This window comes from Capra hircus, chromosome 6 (assembly GCF_001704415.2).
Source record: "Capra hircus breed San Clemente chromosome 6, ASM170441v1, whole genome shotgun sequence".
In the NCBI taxonomy this organism is placed as follows: domain Eukaryota; kingdom Metazoa; phylum Chordata; class Mammalia; order Artiodactyla; family Bovidae; genus Capra; species Capra hircus.
Window position 1 is genome coordinate 4,608,876 of NC_030813.1, and position 24,677 is coordinate 4,633,552.

At 38.1% G+C, this 24,677-nt stretch overlaps 1 protein-coding gene across 1 annotated transcript in view; it reads left to right on the forward strand.

Annotated features, from left to right (window-relative positions):
- The window catches only part of TNIP3 (TNFAIP3 interacting protein 3), a 39,404-nt gene continuing 15,760 nt past the window's right edge, over positions 1,034–24,677 (forward strand). Inside the window, exons 1-7 of the mRNA XM_018049166.1 lie at positions 1,034–1,296; positions 4,388–4,465; positions 6,144–6,209; positions 7,681–7,812; positions 11,606–11,734; positions 16,270–16,389; positions 19,209–19,334. Coding sequence (XP_017904655.1) covers positions 1,261–1,296; positions 4,388–4,465; positions 6,144–6,209; positions 7,681–7,812; positions 11,606–11,734; positions 16,270–16,389; positions 19,209–19,334 — 687 coding nt within the window. The 5' untranslated portion in view covers positions 1,034–1,260. The remainder of the gene's footprint in view (positions 1,297–4,387; positions 4,466–6,143; positions 6,210–7,680; positions 7,813–11,605; positions 11,735–16,269; positions 16,390–19,208; positions 19,335–24,677) is intronic.

The following is a 24,677-nucleotide window of genomic DNA, read 5'->3' on the forward strand; positions in this document are numbered from 1 at the left end:
TGATATTGAGTGCTGCTGCTGCTAAGTCGCTTCAGTCGTGACCAACTCTGTGCAATCCCATAGACGGCAGCCCACCAGGCTCTGCTGTCACTGGGATTCTCCAGGCAAGAACACTGGCGTGGGTTGCCATTTCCTTCTCCAATGCATGAAAGTGAAAAGTGAAAGTGAAGTTGCTCAGTCGTGTCCGACTCCTCGCGACCCCATGGACTGCAGCCCACCAGGCTCCTCCATCCATGGGATTTTCCAGGCAAGAGTACTGGAGTGGGCTGCCATTGCCTTTTCCATGATATTGAATAGAGAGGTCTAAAGAAAACTGTAAACTAAGTAACTAAATTCTTTTCTCTTTCCTTTCTATTCCTGCCTCTCCCTTTGTTCCCTTTCCTCCAAGTCAAGAATGAGGTCTTCTGCTCCGTCACGGCCCCTGTGTGTGGCTCAGAGCACCTGCTTTCCGAGCTTTTATCTGCACTACCTATCAAGTGCTCCATTACCTCAGTGCCCCGTAAAACTACAAGCCAACTCATTAAAGCTGAATGTTAGTGAAAAAGAAGATTTTACTTCCCTGGAGTTATGAAGAAAATGTGGACCAACTACAGAAAAAAGTCTTGAGACACCCAATAACTTTGTCATGAATTATTTTCTTTTCTAGTTCCATAAGAATTAGTAGCTCTTACAGAATTATACATGACATTAAATTTCACACAGTTAAGCTGATACACATAAGACACTGCCAGAAAATTTCCTTAGGGAAATAAGTACCCCAAGTTGTCAAAAAGTCAACAGTTACTTAATTGATCTGGGAAATACAGTGAAGTTATGGCAGTTGGGCTACTGAGGAAAGAAAGATTTGGTGTGCCTAGGCTAGTCTGTGGTAACTTCCTCCTCCAGTGAGAGAAACTGCCAGTAAAGGAAGAAAGGCAATTTACATACCATAGCAAGGCGATCTGCCTTGTGTGTCACTCACAGCTTGCCAGCTTGAGACATCCTGGGAAGCCCCTAGCTGGAAGAGAAGAAAAGTTATCGTCACAGTCGCTGTTAGCGTTATTCTGTGTAATTCACATACAGAGTCACTTCTGTACATTTTCAGCGAAAAATTGTTACTGTTGTTTTCTGCCACGAGTAAACTATTTTTGTAGTATTTTTTAAATTACGTACATTTTGCTCTCACTTTAAAACACATTTTCTTCTTTTTTTTTCTTTCTGCTCTCCAAGCCTCCAGGAAAAACAGTTTCTGTGGCACATTTCTTACAGAGCTCAGCTAGAATGAGTGGTGCAGAAAGTTCTACGGATCATGCAGAGGTAAGAACACATTTCTGGGGGATGAATTCACCATATGTAGCATCAACAGTATCGCTAATGGCTAATTATGCAATGACTATAAGAATAGCAATGTCTAGTGTGCTTTCTTCAGCTAAGATACGCTCTACATATTTCAACAATGCTATTCAATAAAGAAAAAATATCTAGGTGACTAGGTGCATTTTCTTTGACACCTCTGAGCTACATCTCTTTTTTTTTTTTAACAAAGTGAGAAATAAAAGCCTATCCTTTCAGCTTTTCAATTCTGTTTCACATTTTGCTCTTGACTTAAAAAAAAATTGGTTTAATGTAAAATTTAAGAGAATATTATATTGGTGTGCTTAGAAATAAAATCTATTACAGCAATAGAGTACCTGTCGTAAAATACTTATATACATGCAATTAATATCACATTCTTTGCTCTGTTACTGTTTACTGCAACAGATACTAATTGAAAGTGTTTTCTTGAAGTATTTTTTAATGATAAGTAAGATATAATAGGAAACAGACTCTTTCAGCCATTCAGGTTTTAATTTAGCAGTCCCAGAACTTGAATCTCTTAAAAGCTGATCTGGGCATTAGGGTAAATGAGAAAGCAAGATCTGAATAATTTGCACATAGATTACATTTTATTGGGAGTAATTTTTCTTTAAATGAGCCCTTAGAAGGACCTGTGACCTAAAAATCTTTCTATGCCTTCATTAGCAAATAAGAAGCACAGCAAAAACAAGTGAAAAGTTTCTCCAAAACTTTTTATTTGACTGTTTTGTTTCATTTTAATACACATCTATGTAAGATGCATGGTGGTAAAATGTTGATTAATCTCCACAAAAATTCTTAGTGATATATTTATGACTATTGCTGTGCTTTATCTATCTTGTAGATTTAATATATTTACTAAATCATTTTATAAAAATTTGATAAAGAATTATTTAAAAATAACTTTTAAAAGAAAATCAAGTGTCAAAATAGTTCATAATTTTTCAGAGAAAATTATATATGGAAAAAATGCAATCTGATTACTCTCAATCTAAATTCTCAGAAGGCAGGGTCATACAAATATCTGCTAGTCACAGAATTTTTTTTGTCTTTGTTACAAATAGAAAAAAGACTTCTTGAGGACCCCAAATTCAAGTTCTAAACCATGGTGTGAATTGGAGGAACCTTGAACTTTAATATGAATCATGAAAATCAGTGGTATTTGTTAAAAATAGAGGTGGGATGAATAGGTGGAGCAGAGAGAATTTTAAGACAATTCTACAAGACATTCTACAGGATCTTATAGTGATAGATACATATCATTACATATTCATCTACAGCCACAGAATGCACAACAGCAAGAGGGGATCGTAATGTAAACTGTGGGTTTGGGTGATAATGCTGTGTCAATGCAGGCTCATCTGTTAACAGACATACCACTCCGGTAGAGGATGCTGACAATGGGGAAAGCTACCCATGTGTTGGGGCAATAGCTATATGGGAAATCTCTCTACTCCCCACTCAGTTTTGCTGTGAACCTAAAACTGCTCTAAAAAGTAAAGTCGATTAAAAAGAAGATAGAGTGCTATAGCTCCCTTTCAGAAAATCTGATCGGTGTTCTGGGTGCTTCTATGTATAGCAAGCCCCCAGGTGAATGCACCCTAGTGGTGAGAGAACCGCTAGTCTAGAATCCAGTTTTTCTGCATCTCGGCTTTGCCAAGCCCAGCACATACTAAGTAGGGTTGCTTCACAGCATTTTCCAAATCAGCTATGACTAATTTTTAGTCTGTTCTGATCCAGAATAAGTTCTGTCCCTTAGAAGTCTTCCTAAAAACCAGAAATCTCAATTGCAGGACCCAACATACTTCTCCCCTGGAAACTGATATCACTTCTGGCACTGGGTCAAACCAGTTTGAGGTCAAGAAGCAGGTATAATCATCCTGATTTTTGTCAACCTACAGAAGAATGCCTCTTTTTAAATGCAGTCTTACTTACACATGTGTCTGAATAGGAAGTAACTAAGAAAACTAAGAACAGGGTCTATAGAGGTGTAAAAATCCATGGAACCCTAAAACACTGAGACAAAAGCTAGCAAAGATAGAAAAATAATTTTATAAATCATTTCTAATGAAAAAAGTCCTGGAACTTCCATGGAGACTATAAAACAACATTTCTTGTAACGTTTCTGGCAAAGGCCATCATGTTTTGAAAATATTTCTTATTGTTCATGAATACCCTTAAGCAATTTCTTGGTCCACAAATGGCAGATTTCCAGGCTACCCTCATCATCCAATTCATTGTATTACTTTATGATTCAGCCATGCAATGGTTTTAAGACTACTGAGTTAGAAAAGAGAAAACAGTACTTTAGTGAACTTTGCTGGTGATCGCTTTAGACAGATGGTAGGCAGTTTCCAGAATTTTTGTGCTTTCTTTAAATGAATAATATTTTCTTAAAAATAAAAAAGTGATTAATTTTTCACCATGCCAATGATTTATTATTAACCTAGATCTGTCACCTAGCGGCTTTATACATAGGGCTGGTTAAAATTACACAACATGAGATGACCTATGCTCACCTCTCTAAGATAATCATATGATGGTCACTGAAGTAGTTAATGTATTATTATTGCTTCGGAATCAGTTTGTCTCCATGTAACATACTGTGTTAGTCTCCTTTTCTTGGTTCTATCATTCCTCTGACTTTTAGGGCCACTCCAAATCATGGGCATGTCTATATAAATGAATTCTTTTTTAAAATTTTACCAGGTACATACCTGACATGTATCGATGAAACTTACCTGATTTCTATATACATTATATTCTGTATTTTCATTTTTGGGGAAAAATGATTAAAATCCAAATTCATAAAATTCTAAATTCTTGCTTACCTCTTATATGGATACATTTGTAATTTATTCAATAATTGTCAAGGTTGTTAATTCATATAAAAGAGTTTCTAAAATATAAAGCTTTTTCATCAACAGTTCTCTATGGAGATGATAATATTTTAGCAAAATTTTTATAAATTACAACATGAGAGCTTGTGAAAGGCAGCATTTCTCCTGTTTATTTGATAGACTATTCTGCTTTGCTCTTTTTTTTTTTTAAGTGTGCTCAATCGTCAAGAAGAAAGAACTTAAATTCTCTTGAACAAAAGATAAGATGTCTGGAAAAGCAGAGAAAAGAGGTAATTTTGCAATATTAGTTGGAGCAACATGGGCCATGAATTAATGCTGAGAATAAGAGGCACCTAGAGCCTCTTCTTTTTGTTGCTGGTTGCAGTGCGTACCTTCAGGATAACAGACTGCATTGTACTGAGAGCAAATGCTTCTTTCTTACTCACCTACGCATCTCTCACTCAGTCTCTCAATGCTTGCGCAAATGAGTAAAAATGACAAACCCATGAATTCAATCATTAAAATTTAATTTTTTTAATTAGATGTTTCTTCCACATGGGCCAGGTGAGTTTATCATCTGGGCTGTTAATGCTCTGCAATCTGACACACCTTGAAACTCAAATTGTCAAAGGCTTTATTGTATAGTTGACTTGGGTACTATGACATCATGAGTTGGCATCCGACCAACAGGGGTTAAGGAGCACTATCACAAAAGAAGTTTGTTTTAAAACGTCATTGGGTATGTAATGGATATTCTTTTGAGTTCTGTTTTTCTGAGTTAATGAATATTAGAACTTCTTTATTCTCCTTGCCAGAGGAAGAGGTACAAAACTAACCCTTCTGGCACCGCGTTGTCAATCTGGTACTTCCTTTTCTAAGTCACTTTCTACATTACAGCCTTTCTGTCTTCTTCCGTGTCCTCCACCCTTCTTTGATACTGCGTAAAATAGTGTGCTCTTCTGGGCAAGTACTGAACTTCAGCAAAGTAATGGTACCAGAGCACAGAAATGTTAGTCCCTAAAATGACAGCAGCGTGGGGATCTTTATAAGATAATACTATATAGTCTTATACTAAAAAGTCACAGCTAGTTCTAGCATCAGAGTTACCTAGCTACTGCCACTCTGTATTAGGTATTTTGTTTTGTAACTAAGAAAATTTTGTTACCTTTTTAGTCATTATTAATCTTCTCCATGTCTGTCCTATATTTATAGCTGTTGGAATTTCTTTTAATGTGGAAAGCTGTAGACTTCCTAACTAGAAAACTAAAAAGAGGTCATAGTATTTTTCTTTTCATCTATTTAGCACATAGTTTTGAAGTTTGAAACAAAAGTTTCAAATTGTTTGCAGCCTAAATTGCTTCTAAAATTGTCTTATGACAAAACTATTATTCCTCAAATAATCTACGCTTTCAAAAAAGTGATATTATCTATTAGTTGAGTATATTATACAAATCATGTACTGATTTTTTTTAAAAAACACATTACTGCACGCAAATGATTATCAGTTAATGAGGCTTGGAATTTTTAATATAAATTCTGCCTTTAAAAGCTATAAGAAATATTACATTATAAGAGTCAAGATAAGCACATAGAAAAATATGGAAAGATTTGAAAAATACTTCAAATATGAATAAATATTACAGAAAACCACTAATGCAATTTGTATCAGGTTCTAGTTGGATTGAACAAAGAAGATGAAAATTCAGATAAGTATGCAAAGTTAAAAGTTTCTAATAAATTGTTCGGCTGACTAGTCAAGATATACCTAAGATGTACTAGTTTTTCTTATGTGAGCCAATTATGAAAGGTGAATGTGTTAACTCATCCCAGATCTACCAGAACTTGGTGGAAAGAATACTGTCTTCACCAATGACTTCCAAAATCTTACCTCAAAAAGTGATTTCATTTTGACTAAATTTCCAACTGGGCAGAATCCTTTGTTGATTTACCAAATTCTAACAATTTCAGCTCCTGGAAGTTAACCAGCAATGGGATCAGCAATTTAGAAGCATGAAAGAGTTATATGAAAGAAAGGTAAACACCTCTCTCTGTTTGGTATTTGCTTTAAATCAATAATCTGAGTGAGCCAAGTATGTGAAGATTTTCATTGATTTCAACTACAGGAAATTTGTGAATAGCCAGACATCTGTTGAAAAATGATAAGGGGGAGGGTGCTGAGTGTATTACTGGCCTCATGGTACTGAAGATTAATGAAGGAAGCGAAGGTGTCAGTGAATTGTCTTGAGAATGTAAAAATAAAGATACTAAAAATAGCCTCCAGCAACATCTCTAAGTCCTTATGCACATTTATCATAGCTCACAGAGCATCCTGGCTCTGTTACTAGCAGCCATAAAAGCACAAAGTTATATGTGAGGTGAGAGATGGCTTAAAGTTCATACTATTTTATACAAGGCTGGTTCTCTAATTCTTCATAGCATAAGCTGTTGCCCACAGATAAGGAAAGAATCTAACAGTGAGTGAGGGAAAATGGGGCAAACCCTCTTCTCTCTAAAGCATGTTCGACAAGAAACTTTTGTTTTGGTGAGAAATAATCTTTTTTTTTTTTTTTTGAAAAAAAATATATTTAAAGAGGAAAAGTCAATTTATTGTTTAAAATCATTTCATGTTTCAAAAGAGAGAGAAGAAAAAGCAAACTCCCTAAATAATTCAAAATTAAGAAATTTGACCACGAGTGAGAAATACAGCAGAATTGCTCTTTTCTTCCCCATTTTGATACTCAAAATATTACATTTAGAAAAAGTAGGATAGTTTTCACTACATCAGGCCATGGCCAAGCCACTTTATATATTAAAATTCAGAGGGGCATCTTTTGAGTCTCCAAATTTTAAATCACATGATCCCAGAGAAAACGTTTAGTTATCTTCCCAAAGGGCTTGCAGCTGCGTGAAGACCCAGGGTTAAAAATGGTCACACTCCCCATCTTTGATGAAGTGCTTGCTCCTAAGGCTTCTCTCCCTGGGCCCCTGTCACCCAGACACCTAATTTGGAATTTAATAGCAGGTCAAGAGGCTTAGCACGCACTGCACAGCAGGTCAAATGCTGCAGGTTATTGAGGAGTAAAGGCCTTATCTGTTTTTCTGCAATGTAAGCATATTCACTGATCTCCATCCTTCGCTGCCCTCTTCAGATCAGGCAAGGCACACCTTGCCAGTTGAAAATAGAATGACAAGCCTCGATGGCTCCCGTAAAGTCTAAGGGTTTATTCCCTCCAAAGGGGTGTGGTCTGGAGAAAGGAGCCTACAAGCTCTTTTGGTGTTTGCTTTTTTCTCTTGTAGAGGAAGTATTTTTTAAAAAGCAAAAGACCTGATCTTGGTTTGTGGGAAGAAAGAGTGGGAAGAAGAGCCCACAGTGGGAAGAAGAGCCCCTCCCTAGGGGATGCCCAGGAGTGAGCCAGTTCTGTCCCCGGGTGTTGGGCTGGGAAAAATACAGGGGTTGTGGGCTTCGGACTAGGTGTCTGCAGCTGTCTGTGAACCACTCCTGCAGGTCGCAGAGCTGAAATCGAAACTGGATTCCGCAGAAAGATTCCTGGGAACACTGGAGAAGGAGCGGCTGCAGAGCCCCAGGGAGAGCTACCCAACGTGCCGCTGGACCAGTGAGCCCCCGTGGCTTGCGGAGGTGGGAGGGGCTCGGGAGCGAATCCCTGCCCCCGATGGGCCAGGCTGTACAGGTTACCCGAGGGCCCAAACCAGGGGCCAGGTCTCTAGAATCAGAAGGCAGGAGGCTTCCTATTCGCTTCTTCCTTTGCTGTTCAGCAGGCTCCATCCGCAGGGAGAACCAAGCCACAGATTTGGGGGTGTTTTTCTAGGGCATTGCAGCCTAGGAAAAAATTCATTTTGCTTTTTTGCTTTTACTCATATTGATTTATTTTTACTGCTGTTGTTGATAATATGACAAATCTTTGTACAGCTGCTTTTCAGCTTACAAGAAGCTTTACAAATAAGTATGACTTTTGTCACCCTAAAAAGATAACAGTTTTGAAAAGTGATCCTCCTCATCTCATTTAACATTCTCTGCCCATTTGTGAGGAAAATCTTCCCTTTGTCATTTTAGAGATGAGAAGGCTGAGGTGTAGAGTTTAGACGGCTTGTCAATGTCTGTAAGTAGCACATGGGAAAATGGGACTTGAACCCAGTCTCCAGCTTGGAAGGGTCCTTTAATCCTCCTGAGAACTAGAAAGTGGCACTGAGATGATGCCTTTTCTTAATGTGGACTCCTGGTTTTACTTTTAGTTATGGGACTTTACAGTTATGGGACTATGAACAAAGCTAGTAAAGATGATGGAATTCCAGTTGAGCTGTTTCAAATCTAAAAGATGATGCTGTGAAAGTGCTGCACTCAATAAGCCAGCAAATTTGGAAAGTGCAGCAGTGGCCACAGGACTGGAAAAGGTCAGTTTTCATTCCAACCCCAAAGAAAGGCAATGCCAAAGAATGCTCAAACTACCGCACAATCGCACTCATCTCACACGCTAGCAAAGTAATGCTCAAAATTCTCCAAGCCAGGCTTCAGCAATACGTGAACTGTGAACTTTCAGATGTCCAAGCTGGTTTTAGAAAAAGCAGAGGAACCAGAGATCAAATTGCCAACATCGGCTGGGTCATCAAGAAAGCAAGAGAGTCTCAGAAAAACATCTATTTCTGCTTTATTGACTATGCTGAAGCTTTTGACTGTGTGGATCACAACAAACTGTGGAAAATTCTTCAAGACATGGAAACACCAGACCACCTGATCTGCCTCCTGAGAAACCTGTGTGCAGGTCAAGAAGCATCAGTTAGAACTGGACATGGAATAACAGACTGGTTCCAAATTGAGAAAGGAGTACTTCAAGGCTGTCAGGCTGCTTATTTAACTTACACACAGAGTACATCATACAACATGCCAGGCTGGATGAAGCACAAGCTGGAATCAGGATTGCCGGGAGAAATATCAATAACTTCGGATACACAGATGACACCACCCTTATGACAGAAAGCAAAGAAGAACCAAAGAGCCTCTTGATGAAAGTGAAAGAGGAGAGTGAAAAATTTGGATTTAAACTCAACATTCAGAAAACTAAGATCGTGGCATCCAGTCTATCACTTCATGGCAAATAGATGGGGGAAACAAAGGAAACAGTGAGATACTTTATTTTGGGGGACTCTGAAATCACTGCAGATGGTGACTGCAACCATGAAATTAAAAGACACTTGCTCCTTGGAAGAAAAGCTATGACCAACCTAGACAGCATATTAAAGAGCAGACACATATCCTCCCTTTTGAAGCTCCCTCCCATCTCCCTCCCCATCCCACCCCTCTGATTAATGTTGAGGTTTGACAGAAAACAGCAAAATTCTGTAAAGCAATTATCCTTCAATAAAAAATAAATTAAATTTTTAAAAAAGCAGAGATATTACTTTGCTGACAAAGGTCAGTCTACTCAAAGGTTTTCCAGTAGTAATGTATGGATGTGAGAGTAGGACTATAAAGAAAGCTGAGCATCAAAGAATTGAAGCTTTTGAACTGTAGTGTTGGAGAAGACTCTTGAGAGTCCCTTGGACTGCAAGGAGATCCAACCAGTCAATCCTAAAGGAAATTAGTCCTGAATCTTCATTGGAAGGACTGATGCTAGAGCTGAAACTCCAATACTTTGGCCACCTGATGTGAAGAACTGACTCATTTGAATAGACCCTGATGCTGGGAAGAATTAAAGGCAGAAGGAGAAGGGGACAACAGAGGATAAGATGGTTGGATGGACCATCACTGACTCAATGGACATGAGTTTGGGCAAGCTCTGGGAGTTGATGATGGACAGGGAGGCCTGATGTGCTGCAGTCCATGGGGTCGCAAAGAGTCAGACATGACTGAGCGACTAAATTTCACTGAACTGATGGGACTTCATGGATATTGTAGGAAAAGGGCAGAGGTCCTTGAGCTCTAATGGCCTCTCATTTTTTCAGACAGGAAAAAGAAGAAGAATGCTAATTTTCTCAGGTGAAGTCTTGTGACTGATATTGTGATGAAGTGGTTGTGTTTTACAACATGTACCAGTCTTAAAGCAGTTTCACAAATTAGTACATGACAACATCTGTTCAGATTTCCCACCTTGCTAAGGATATCTTTGGCAGTGTCCAAAGAAAGCAAAGTTTAGTAGTTCCCTTTCTGCCATGTAAAAGTTCCTTTCTGTTCCATCTATACCCAGCTCAGGAATCATGGTTATTTTTTTCCCTGTGCCATTTGGATCATTTTCTAGTTGAAATAATTTTCTCTTAAGCTATGCTAAGTTAGAAAAAGGTTGGTGAATTTTCTAGGTGTGCATATAGATCTATTCTGGTTAACCAAAGGCAAATAGAAATATTTTCACTTTTAAAGAAAACAACTCACCTAAAGTTGATTTCTTAAATCATTGTTTTGGGAAATAATAGCTATTAAAACAATATACTTTAACATATAGATTTACCTAAACTCTAGAATATTTATTTTACTAGGTTAAAATTTTCTTCTCATTGAGAATCCAGTTCACTCAACAAAATGTTTACTGCCCAGAATATAAAATTAAGAGATAGGAGACAGCTGTTGTTTGAATCCAGAACCTGTGTCTAAGCCACCAGTCTTGCTTCAGGTACTTAAAACACTGGATCGCTTGAAGGTGATCTGAAAAGTGGAGGAGTGGTGGCCATTGGACCAGCCCATCTCTACATTTTAAAAGTAATCATCACAAAAATACAGCGCTCTGAGTAATTATCTGTGGTGTAGGGTCTTATTGCCTGAGGTTTTATCCTTTATCCTCTTCTGTCTCTCTCCAGGCCAGAATGAAGCAGGGCTTTGAGACATTGGTATTTTTTGTTGCAGTGACACTTTTGCATTTTAGAACTTCCAATTATTTTTTAGTGGATCAGGCTTTCGTCACCACCTTAAAACAGTGCATAGGAAATAGCTTATTCTGCAGACTCATTTGATCCTTAAAAGTGAGGAGTGGGGATTTTGACATCTTGTTCTGGGGTCACAAAACTCAGTAGCAGTAAGGGTAACATAAAGATTTCTTCTATCCTAATCCTGACTTCCACCCAGAGTTGTTGTTGTTTAGTTGCTAAGTCACATTCGACCCTTTTAAGATCCCATGGACTGTATCCTGCCAGGCTCCTCTGCCCATGGGATTTCCCAGGCAAGAATACTGAAGTGGGTTGCCATTTCCTTCTCTAGTCGATCTTCCTGATCCAGGGATCAAACCCGCATCCCCTGCATTCACAGGCAGGTTCTTACAGATGAACGATGAGGGAAGCCCACCCAGAGACTGTTACTCAAGTGGGATGTTAAGTGAAAAATCTAGTAGGTCTTCTTTTGTTTTGTTTTAATTTCAGTAGTAGTCCTACAAAATCATCTCATCTGAATTTTATTGATTTGGAATTTGTTTTCTTGCTTTCTATTTCAGAAGGAAAAGGAGAGCCTAAATGGAGAATTACATGAATTGAAGATAGAGAATAACCTTTTGAAGGAAAAAAATGCTCTCATGAACCACAAGAAGCAACATTATGAATGTGAAATAAAACGCCTCAATAAGGTATCAAGCCAGATGAAGTTGAAGAGGTCAAATGTGAGGTTTCTGTATAAAGACTACATTCTGAGCTGAAACTCACAGCAAAATCCACTCACGCTGCAATGCAGCTCACAGGCTTGGGGGGCTTGCACAAAAGGTCTCTGTAATTTTATAAATCTCTCCTATATTCCTCATTCAGATATACTTGGCTAAGGATTTTGGGGGGAATTCGTGTCTCTGCAAAGACTGTCATGAAAAAGATAAGGAGATATTATAAAAGAGAGTAAGAATTTCTTTTTTGGTAGTTCAAAGAACCACATAAAGCAAGTGGGTGTTTGTGAAGAGTAGTGTATGTCTTGGTCAACCACAAAAGTTTCCTGAGGAAACAGACTGCACTTAAAAATCATCACTGTGGAGCTGCTGGGTGTGAAGCAGACTATATGGAAGCAGACTAAATGCCAAATCCAAGAACGGTGGCCTTTCAGAGAAAAAGCCTTTTAGCGGGGAGAGTGGGGATAGATCTATTAAAAAAATGCTGGTGATTTTAATGCCTTCACTTCAACTTAACTATTCAAAGGGGCCACCTTTGAATTGCTGCAAAAGAATGACTTGTGAGTGAGTGTGTCTGTGTGTTGTTTCATGAACTAAACCTTAATTTTCTGTGGGAAGGGATTGCTGACTTATTCAGAGGAAAAAAAGTTAAACCCTTTGCTGTTGACTTTTTCATACATGGACCATAGAAATACCTGTAGGAGTTGAAATATTCATCTCTCAAGCTAGGTATTTCTTGGCCAAAGTAACAGAAATTGTCTTCTAAAGTGAGTAGGTGATTGGCCTTAAACACGTGCTCAGCGCTTGCATTTTGGACTGTGTGCCATCCTGTAGTTAAGTAGTTTCCAGAGGTATAACTTAAAGATTCCCAGAGTGTTAATGATGTGCCTGTACAGTGGATAGGATGCTTTGCAAATGCGATGCTGTATTTGATCTATTTATGAGGCAAGCTATTATTCAGGATAAAGTAAGAAATTGGAGGTTGACTTCATAAACACTGTACTTCTCTATCCTTTAAGAGAGAAAATCAATGTTCAGAGATACAGATTAAGGGCATATGGATTTTCTCTCTTATTCTCTGCTGGAAATTCTCTGCAAATGAATGAGAGGAACTGACATTAATTGAGATTATACTTGAAATTTCTCCCACTTTTGGTATGTCGTCTCTTATTAGTTCTCTTCTCTGTTTCTCTAAATGTGGACATAAGGATATAAAGCCTGTATAAATTATGACAGTCAAGAACTCTGTTTTTAACTCAAGAAGCTCATATATAACCTTAATTTATGTGTATCTGCTTTTATAGTCAACAGAAAAAAAATTTTTAATAAGTAAAAACTTAATAGCTCATGATTATAATCCTGAAATCTCAATGAGAAAAATTAATTTGAGTAAAATTCAGAGCTTGGTACAAATGTCATCTTCTCAAAGTAGATTTTTCTGGTTATCCTAACTAAAATTACATACTACACCTCTAAATTTTCCTGTTTTAATTTTTCCTTGGTATTCATTGCTATTTAATACATGCAAAATGTGCCATGTTTATTATCATTTTTGCTTTCTATCTCCCAGTCTTGATTATAAGCTCCATGTGGGCAGGATTTTTGCAGGGCAGACATCTCTGCTAGGCATGGTAGACCCAGTGTTGAGTACTCACAATACTTTTAGTGGCCCATTGAGATGCTTAATTTCTCTTAAGGTGAGAGGAAAAAAACTGAAAGTTTTAGGTCAAAAAAAATTTCATATGAATATTAACATATTCATCTTTGTAAGAATGCAATTATATACATTTACTATCAATACATATTTGTTTGAAGGAGGAGACGCACAAGGACAATATTCATAACAGGGCCCTGAGTGTCTCTCTTTTGTTCACTGCTGTATTCGAAGTGCCTGGAACAGGGCCTTGCTCATAATATGTTCTTAAATATTTTTTGACTGGATGAATTAACTAATGTAATTTACTGATAATGTAATACGTTCAATAGCCAATTGTGATCCTGACATTTATGCTTTAACAAGCATAATGCTTTACTCTTACATATGAGCAGTAAGAAAAAATGAAAGTGTACTTCAGACAAGAAGAGATTTCATCCCCCACATCTATACCTTCACCTGTCACTTTTAAAACACGGATAAAAAGTAATGAGCTATAAAAAGATTTTTTTCTCTTTTTTTCATTTAGTACAAAGAGATTTTTTTTTCTCATTTAGTGTCTAATGAAATGTAAGAAATTATTCTTTTATACTGTAGATTTTTCTTTTCTCTTTTACCACTGTAATAAATAGAAGTTACTCAAAAATGATGATTTGGGTAGCTAATTGTGCACACCATTCATCACAGGATGAAATTTAGGGGCCACCCTGCTTGCTCAAACTTACTGCCTGCTGACCCAGTCTCAGCAGAAATTCATAGCATGTCAGCTTAGCAATTAGCAGATGGTTTTCAGAAGTTCACACAATTACATGTACTCAGTTCTACTGTTTTGCTTTGAAGGAGATACCTAAGGGTATTGTTTTCCTAAAGTTCTGGACAAGAGAATCCAGATGTTTAATCTAAGCGAGAAAAATTACCTGGGGCTGGTCAACCAGTGCCACCCATGGGCAGAAGTGACGTGTCTGCCATCTCACCATCAGTGTGTCTCGTATATCTTATCTGTGCTGATGGTAAACTGCTGTTCTAGAATAGGTTACAGGTGTTTGTTCAGGGAAGTTGGAAAACCCCAAGATGAAATAAATATCTGCTAAACTCACCTTTCATTTATGATTCATTTGCAAAATTTCTAGAAGTCTGAATAGGTAGATCAGGAAATTCAAATATTACAAGACCCACAAAAAGTCTATTTATAGCTGTAGGATATGGAGCCAGCATATTTGATTGCCTTGACTCACTTCATTCACCCCACCTAGATTCTGATGCTACTAACATGTTTTTTTTTAAACATACCTATCATGATAATTCCTAGAACTGTATAGATTAGCAATACATTCTAACGAAATACAAATTATTAAACAACTTCTGTTATTTTAAGAATTCCTGGAGGAAGAAATAAGTTATTTTTCTTACAACCTCCTGAAAAATGGTATTTATATCAGGCTAGACAGCGTCCATAGTCTAGTCTTAACTATACACATATTTAACACCATAAACTTACTTTACTTTTCTAACCTTACAGCCATATTACATAGTAATGCAGGGAAGTGAGTTATTAGTAGAATCATCAAATGAACATCACTGAAGCAACTAATGAGATACAGAGGAATTAAAGTCTTGTAGCTTTGGAAGTGAACTTTTCTTATTTGTATAGAGGACTCATTCAATAAGGAGCAAGTAGTTGTGTTGTGTGCGGGCTTGGATACCGCAAGATGAGGTATGTTCTGTCACCATTTTTGGCAGCCATTTTATTTAACTTGTCACAAGGCAAAGGTCTTCAGAAGAGAAGATGGTATCTTTTACATAATCTGACCAAGTGTAGTATATGTCAGAGTACCATGGATTTATGATTAAGGATGATGATCTGGGTGGCAAATCTAAGAGTCTCTTGTTTCTTCCACTCCTTCACTCCATGGTGAAAACACCGAATTGTACTGAATGTCAAGAAAGCAGAGCACTCTCTCCACCTTGTGGGCTGCCCTGGTGGCTCAGTGGCAAAGAATCCATCTGGCCAGTGCAGGGGACGTGGTTTGATCCCCGGGTCAGGGAGATCCTCTGGAGAAGCAAATGGCAACCAACCCCAGTATTCTTGCCCAGGAAATCCCATGAGTGAGAAACTTGGCAGGCCACAGTGCATGGGGTCACAAAGAGTCAGACACGTCTTAGCGACTAAACAACTCTCTACCCTGTGGTGGGTTAATGGATGTTTTATTGGAGAATAAATATAACTGTAGCTAGGCCAGGGCATGGTATGCTGAAGGAGAGCAGAGCAGAACAGTGCCGGATCTAATGGTAACAAGTCTGCATGGATTCCCGCCTCTCCTGTAGGAGACATGGTTATATAGCAGAAACACATTACTCAGAATGCGATCTGAGACCATCAGCTGCAGCTTTTGAGGAGTGCAGACTTTCAGTTCCTACCCCCACATGTACTGATTCAGGATGCTTGGGGACAATGCCCAGGGATGGGCATATTTGCTGCCTCTCCAGGTGATTCTGATGCTTCCTAAAGTTTGAGCTTTATTGATGGAGCGTATATTTGACTGAAGCAGAGACTCTAGAGAAAGACTATGTATCTGTTTTCCAACCATGATTAGTCAGGTGGGAGGGAGGGTCTGTAATATCAAAAACCTTAAGTCACAATGAGAGTTGAATAACATGAGCATCATCATGGAGAAAAGACAGAGATTCTGGAAAAAAAATGCATCTATGCTAGAAAATCAGACTAACGTTATTTAGTGAGGCCTTTAAAAATGAACTTCTACCTTGTGAGTGCATTTGAAACGATTGTAATAATTGCAGAGAAATACGTATGTGGCAACTCTTAGGTCAACAGTGTGCTTATCTTATAATACAGGCTCTGCAGGATGCCTTGAAACTGGAGTGTTCTTCATCTCCTGAGGACCCTTTGGGGAAGTCTGAAATGGAGTGCAGCCATGAGGAGATGCGAACAGAAATGGAAGTTCTCAAACAGCAGGTGAGAAGTTGAAAGTGGAGCAGTCTTGAGGAGAACTTAGGGCCTGTTGTTCGTGTGCTGCTTCAGACATTTCTAGAAGTCCTGCTTTTCACTTTGTGTCAAAGGGTTTCGCATGCATTTAATTATAATTACCTAATTTTAAAGCTTTATGGGGAAATTTAGATCAACTAGTCCAACTCTCACACTTTATAAAAGAGAAAATTGAATTTCAGATGGGTCGAGTGGCTTGCCCAAGAGCACATAACTTAAAAGAAGGGCATGCTAATTAACCTTTTAGTGAAATCCTATTAGCACTGGTTCCAGAGATTTTCACGCAGACACAATTTATTTCGAAGACACTATTAACCCAAACTCTGGACCTTTTCAGAAAATGGTAGCAGCTGGGCTGCTTCTCTGTAGCTGCAGACCTTCCAGGCTTTGGAACAATGAGAGCAGTTTTAAAGGGAATACTCTGCACTGATCAGAGGAGGCACGTCTGTTTATCTACTCCCACGTATGGATGGCACTGCCTGGGAATTTACTGATGAGTTATGGCTTCCTCCTTCCCACCCACCCGGCTTCACTCACTGTTGCCAAGTACACAGCAAGAGTCAAGGATGCTCTAATAAGCTCTTGCATGCATCAGCGGCACGGGGCTATGGGACATAGCACTGCCTAAACTACCAGAGCCTAAATTCCGTTCATCTAGCTGGAACTGGCTTAGCCACAGGGCCACTCGAGCATATCACATCTCTTTTCCTATGAGAGGTAAAATGAGCTAACATAGGTAAAGGGCTAGAACAGTTCAAGGTGATATTGAGAAATACAGGAATTCCAGTCCTCGAAGCACACATGGTTGGTGATATGTTAACAATGGCAGGTTGCAGGGCAGGATGTCATAGAACAAAGAATGTATATGTATGATTTTCGGATGTCCCTGGGAGTAACTTGTTGGCTGTTTTGCTCTGAGCAAGTGCCAATTACAAGGAATCTTGATGCAATACACAGAAGAATTGAGCAACTGTGATATTGTTATTTATGTTACTCTTATTACTTCATAGAATGTAACTATTTATAAATCTAAAATATCCAGAGCATTTGACGTAAAATTGGATCTTTTTCTTCTATCAACTCCATTTGAATAATCTGCTTCATTACATTCAAGGTCAAATATACAGCTTAGAAATAAACCCATGGAGAGATTAAGGGTATAGTCAGAGTGTTAAAACTGCTAGATTCTCAACCCCTGAAGTATCACTGGCACAAGCCAGGATTCCTTTGAAAAACGGACTGCTTATGTTCAGACACCCGAGTCATCTTCATTGTTCTCACATAATGTAAATTTCATGCAGGAGAGTTGCTCTTACATGCAGTGTTTACAGTAATGGTTTAGTTTGTATTTGATAGAGATAGTGGCAAGTATTCTTTTTTTCATAACCCCCAAGACTAGACCAGGATTAATCTCCTTCATTTTTGTATGGCCCTTTTGCTAGCTTTCTACATTCACATTTTAACTGTGCACGTGTCTAACTGGGTACCTACAATAATTACACCACCAAGTGCTGCATGAAACTCTAGAGAATTTAAATTCATAAAGAAACTGAGCTTGAATTGGCCACCTAAGTGATGACATCACTATAAGTGTATTCTGTTCTAATCAATGGGCTTCTCCCACTTTAGTTGCCTCTGGTAATTGTTTATTAATTATACATTGATTAAACTGTATCTGTGCCTTTGGACTGCCACTCTCAACCAAAAAACAAAAAGAAAAACCCAACACCAGAAAACAAAATGTCAGCTTGGCTGCATACAGTTCCTTTGCAATGCTTCTGATGAAAAAAGGCTTGAAATTAAATACGTATATCTGCATATAGAGCTATATAAAATGTTTCATTTTTTCCTCTCTTGCCTATTACACTTTGTTCTATTATTATTAACTTAAAATTGATAATCCTTTAGTTAAAATTTGTTGCACTGTTGGTGATGATGGTGCAATGTAATTTAATGTTAGGTTCTCATGTAAGTTATGATTTAAATCTAGTTTTAGAGGAATTCCTTTGTTTCATTCCTTAAGCTTCACTTGTTTTCATAACTCCACATTCTAGTCTCCAAATCACCAATCAACACTACGCCAATTAAAACAAACAATAATTAAATCTGTTCTGGGGCAGGGTTGTTTTGATTACTTTTCTACAATATTTGGAGTACATCTCAAGAGGCATTCCACTAAAACATTCCTCTTTTTATGATATATGCCCACAGTTACTTATAAAGGGCAACTCTCATGAATGTCCTTTAACAAACATCCCTTGGTTTCCCACATACATGAGCCTTTCATTTTTAACTTGTGCTCAACTTGTAATTTCTGTTTAGAAACTTTGACATGTCAGTAGTCAGTGGCTTCGCTTAGCTATTGTCAGTAAACTGGCTGAAGAACCTCAAGCAATATTCATGTCAAAGCCTTGTTTTAGAGATGAGTGATTTGTTCCGAAACAGTGACACTTAACATTGATGGAGTCAGGGGCGTCAAGGTGTCCTCACAGTCATGTCATATGCAATAGAAATATTGGTGAAGGGAATTTTTTTTCAACATATCCATGAATTTACTTATGAATTACTGCTCAATGAGAAAAAAGTAGAGAAAGTGCCATTCTAAACAAACTAAAAGACGAAATTATAGTCACAGGTATCAAGATGGAGTCCCACCATAAAGAAATATTCATGAAAAGAGGACATCCCTGTCTCAGATTGGACAAACCCAGACAGCATCTCTTCTAAACTCATTTAAATGGCTTAAGAGAAAAGGAAGCTAGCAGTAACAGCATGTTAACATTTCCTAGGTGCAAATATATGAAGAAGACTTCAAAAAGGAGCGATTAGACCGAGAAAGACTTAATCAAGAAAAAGAGGAGCTACAGCAAATTATTCAGACTTCTCAATCCCAGTTGAACAAGCTGAATTCTCAGGTATAAGTTCAAATAACCTTTGCCAGCACATATGTATTTTATATTTATTTTCTCATTAAAAAATCAAGATATTTTGGCTTCTGTTAATGGCCATTTTTTTTTTTTTTGAGAGAGATTAACATCTGGGATGAAATCATTTGTAAACAATTTTGTAAAGAGATGAAAATGACTGGCGATTCCTTTTAACTTAAGTATATTAAAAACTTATCCAAGAAATTGGACTCCAAAGTCTTTTACAAAATCCAATTCTTTTGATCTTTTTTCTCATAATATTTGTCTTGGTAGAATGAGAGTTGGAACTAAATAGCACTTAAATTCAAAGACGAAACACTCCAATACATTGAAGTTGTTTCTAAATTCTTACCATTTTTCTTTGAAGGACTACATTGGAATGTTCCTGTCTTCCAAAAACATGCATAATGAATGTCATTTATATAGCTAATGAGACCAAGAATTTTGTTCAGTGGATTCCCAGATTTAATGTAACTGGAGCGCTCTCAAGGAAGCCAGATAATATAAGCCACTTTATTAGAACAGAATATTAACTGTAAGCATGCTAAAATTAAGTACAATAGAATTTATTAAACATAGACTCAAGAGGTTGCCATAATGGGTAAATATTGATGTTAATAAGGGAAATATAGCTAACACAATTTAGGCTTAAGAAAAGAAAAGTGAAAAAAACAAAAAAGTGAACTTGCTCAGTCGTGTCTGACTCTTTGCGACCCCATGGACTGTAGCCCACCAGGCTCCTCTGTCCATGGGATTATCCAGGCAAGAATACTGGAGTGGGTTGCCATTTCCTTCTCCAGGGGATCTTCCCAACCCAGGTATCGAACCAGGGTCTCCCACATGGCAGGCAGATGCTTTATCCTCTGAGCCACCAGGGAACACAAAAAAGAAAAGGAACCACCAAATTTTTAATTTGCAAAATTATACAATATGTTTCAATAAATAGGAAATTGTGAGACATGCTGTGACAGCTTTGTAAGTTCAAGATTCTTAGTCTCCGAGGAGATTTTAAACTTTTTGTCATACTCTTCTTCCTTATACAAAGTAGATTGTGAATTAAATTCAGTTTCTTCTTTGACATCTTTTTTAAGGATTAACTTTAAATTCCTAATTTCACATCGAAAATTATTTGGAACAACCATTTCTTTCTAAGAAATTAGAAGGAATAAAATAATGGTAAAAACATAATAAATGCTTTTTCCAAAAGTAATTCATGCAACCTACTTTTATAACAGTGGGTGAGAAATGTTCTGATTGTTCTTAGAAAATTGCTTTCAATTTTTATGTCTTACATGCAAAACTGTCTTAATTTCTTTGAACTTGTCACTGCACAAATCATTTTACTTCCTGCCAAATTTTAATTTTATTCATTCTACTACATTAAATCAGATTGATGATAAGTGTTTACCTAGACTGGCAATGTTTTTCCCATTATAGAAACTCTAGTACAGCTAGAAACACACAATCATCTATTTGTGTTATAGACTATAATCCACAGTAATTTTCTGTGTCATCTGTCATTTTTGCTTGATATCAACAAAATGAATGTATTGTTTAATCACAGTGCTGTATAACTGTGCTTATGAACTAAAGGAGGATCTTAGTAATATGTTAAAACTATCAAAATTTTCTTTATAATGATAGTACAAGCATTTATTCTTCTAAAGTCTCGTTTACTCAGCTAAAAGTATGATAGAATTCACAGAATGTAATAGATGATGTAACAATCTGTGTTAAATGTATTAACAGCAGGTTAAATGCCATAATATAATAGAGTACTTATTTGAGTGGTTTATTACCTGTGGACCAAATGCACCACCTGACCAAAGGAATTTTTAGGTCAAATCAATCTGGTACTAGCTGCTTACATACCAGAGTGTATTCCTCTTATCACTGAGGACGGTGATTCCTCCTATCACCTCCTATCCCTGCCTCCTATCATTTAAGGCAATAACTGGTAAAAATAGTCAGTGTGGCAAAGTGAAAGATGCTTAGGAGAAATCTAAGGATAAAAAAAGTCTGATGGTCATGCCTGCTTTAACAGTTGGTGAGGACCTTGAGTAAATATTGGACTTTTTCCTGCACTTCCTTTACTTCATCTATAAAATGACAAAATTGAATTAGATGGTCTCTAAAATGTTCCATGTAATTCCAAAACTTCTGTCTCTAAAATAAGTTGCTTAACTTCTCTCACCATAAGCGTGCTAAGTCACTTCAGTTGTGTCCGATTCTTTGTGACCCTGTGGACTGTAGTCCTCCAGGCTCCTCTGTCTGTGTCTTCCCGAGGCAAGAATACTAGAGTGGGTTGCCATGATTTCCTCCAGGGAATCTCCCCAACCGAAGGATCAAACCTGCGTCTCTTAAGTCTCCTGCATCCGCAGGTGGGTTCTTTACCACCATCATACTCACCTGTAAAATATAATGATGCTTGCCTCATGACTTCACAAGGTTATTCTCAAGATTAAGTGGAAAAAAAAATCTATTCAATAACATCCAGCCCAAGTCATGGCTCACTGGTGTTCCATGAATAGTTTATTGGAAGGGAGAATTTATAATAGTTTCATCTGGTTTTATAGTTAGCCTGCCACATTCAGCGCCTCATGATATCTGATTCTAATGGTTTCTTTCTGCAAGGCATCTGCTATATGCTGCGAAGGAACCGAAAAATAATCAGTGCTACGAAAAGGCCCACAGTGTAGTGGGCGGAACCGATATAGTCTATCCTCATCATCTGCAGGTTCCAATTTTGTGAATTCACCTACTCACTAAAATATATTTGCCACCCCAAAATCAATTCTTGGACCACCTTTAAGTTCATCTGTGAACTTGCACAGAGCAGCACGATCCTTGAGCCTCCTAACACACTTATTCCCAGTGGAAGTCCAAAAGGTGACGCTGCCTTCTTCTTTCAGCTCTCATACTGTAAAAAGTGTCCTTTTCATGGTCTGTTTAGTGCCACATTTTTCACATTTTTGAGCTTTTTGTTGGGGATCTCATGTTTTAATGGCCCTCAAGCTAGTGCTGAAGTGCTATCCAGTGTTCCTAAGTGCCGGAAAGCTGCAAATTGCCTACTGGAGAAAAGATATGTGTCAGATAAGCTTCGTTCAGGGATGAATATAGCACTATTGTTTATGGATCTATAGGACTTACTAAACTTCATGGCAAGTAGATGGGAAAACAATGAGAACAGTGACAGACTTTATTTTCTTCACCTCCAAAACCACTCTGGATGGTGACTGCAGCCATGAAATTAAAAGACGCTTGCTCCTTGGAAGAAAAGCAATGACAAACCTAGACAGCTTGTTAAAAAGCAGAGGCATTACTTTGCCTACAAAGATCCATATAATCAAAGCTATGGTTTTTCCAGTAGTCATGTACAGATGTGAGAACTGGACAATAAAAAAGTCTGAGTGCCAAAGAATTTATGCCTTTGAACTGTGGTGCTGGGAAGACTCTTGAGAATCTCTTGGATGTCAAGTATTGACAGTAGTCAATACTGAAGGAAATCAACCCTGAATATTCATTGAAAGGACTGATGCTGAAGCTGAAGCCCCAATACTTCGGCCACCTGATGTGAAGAGTTGGCTCATTGCAAAAAGACTCTGCTGCTGGGAAAGATAGAAGGCAGAAGGAAAAGGGGATGACAGAGGATGAGATGGTTGGATGGTATCACTGACTCAATGGATATGAGTTTGAGCAAGCTCAGGAGATGGTGAAGGACACGGAAGCCTGGTGTGCTGCCGTCCATGGGGTCACAAAGAGTCGGACACTACTGAGTGACTGAACACCAAATAAGGTATCTTTAACAGAAACACACAATAAAACAAGATTATGTGTTGAGTGATTAACAAAAATGGCATGACCAGAGGCTGGTAGGAACCTAAGCCTGCATTTCCCTGGAAGCAATGATTCAGTGTTTGCTACTTCAGTGTTCATGGTTACTTTATAGAATATAACTACCATGAATCATGAGAATTGACTGAACATAATACACACTGGAGTACGAAAAATGCATGTAATAAATGTAAGACCCTGTATGGGAGGACCAAAGAAGAGAATCTTTAATTCAATTTTCTGTTGATGAGCAGGGCTGTGGATTAAAGACTTACTTAGCATGGCCCCACCCATCAGAACAAGACCCAGGTTCCTCCTCAGTCAGTCTCTCCCATCAGGAAGCTTCCATAAGCCTCTTATCCTTCTCCATCAGAGGGCAGACAGACTGAAAACCACAATCACAGAAAACTAACCAATCTGATCACATGCACCACAGCCTTATCTAATTCAATGAAACTATGAGCCATGCCGTGTAGGGCCACCCAAGACGGACTGGTCATGGTGGGAGTTCTGACAAAACACGGTCCACTGGAGAAGGGAATGGCAAACCACTTCACCACTTCAGTATTCTTGCCTTGAGAACTGCATAAACAGTGTGAAAAGGCAAAAAGATAGGACACTGAAAGATGAACTCCCCAGGTTGGTAGGTGCCCAGTATGCTACTGGAGATGAGTGGAGAAATAACTCCAGAAAGATTGAAGGGATGGAGCCAAAGCAGAAACAATACCCAGCTGTGGATGTGACTGGTGATGGAAGTAAAGTCCAACACTGTAAAAAGCAATATTGCATAGGAACCTGGAATGTTAGGTCCACGAATTAAGGCAAATTAGAACTGGTCAAACAGGAGATGGCAAGAGTGAACATCGACATTTTAGAAATCAACAAACTAAAATGGAATGGAATGGGTGAATTTAACTGAGATGACCATTATATCTACTACTGTGGGCAAGAGTCCCTTAGAAGAAATGGAGTAGCCATCATAGTCAACAAAAGAGTCCAAAATGCAGTACTTGGATGCAATCTCAAAAATGACAGAATGATCTCTATTCATTTCCAAGGCAAACCATTCAATATCACAGTAATCCAAGTCTATGCCCCGACCAGTAAGGCTGAAGAAGCTGAAGTTGAACAGCTCTATGAATACCTACAAGACCTTCTAGAATTAATACCCCCAAAAAATGTCCTTTTCATTAGAGGGGACTGGAATGCAAAAGTAGGAAGTCAAGAAACACCTGGAGTAACAGGCAAATTTGGCCTTGGAGTACAGAATGAAGCAGGGCAAAGGCTAATAGAGTTTTGCCAAGAGAACGAACTGGTCATACCAAATACCTTCTTCCAACAACGCAAGAGAAAACTCTACACATGGACATCACCAGATGGTCAATACTGAAATCAGATTGATTATATTCTTTGCAGCCAAAGATGGAGAAGCTCTATACAGTCAACAAAAACAAGACTGAGAGCTGACTGTGGTTCAGATCATGTACTCCTTATTGC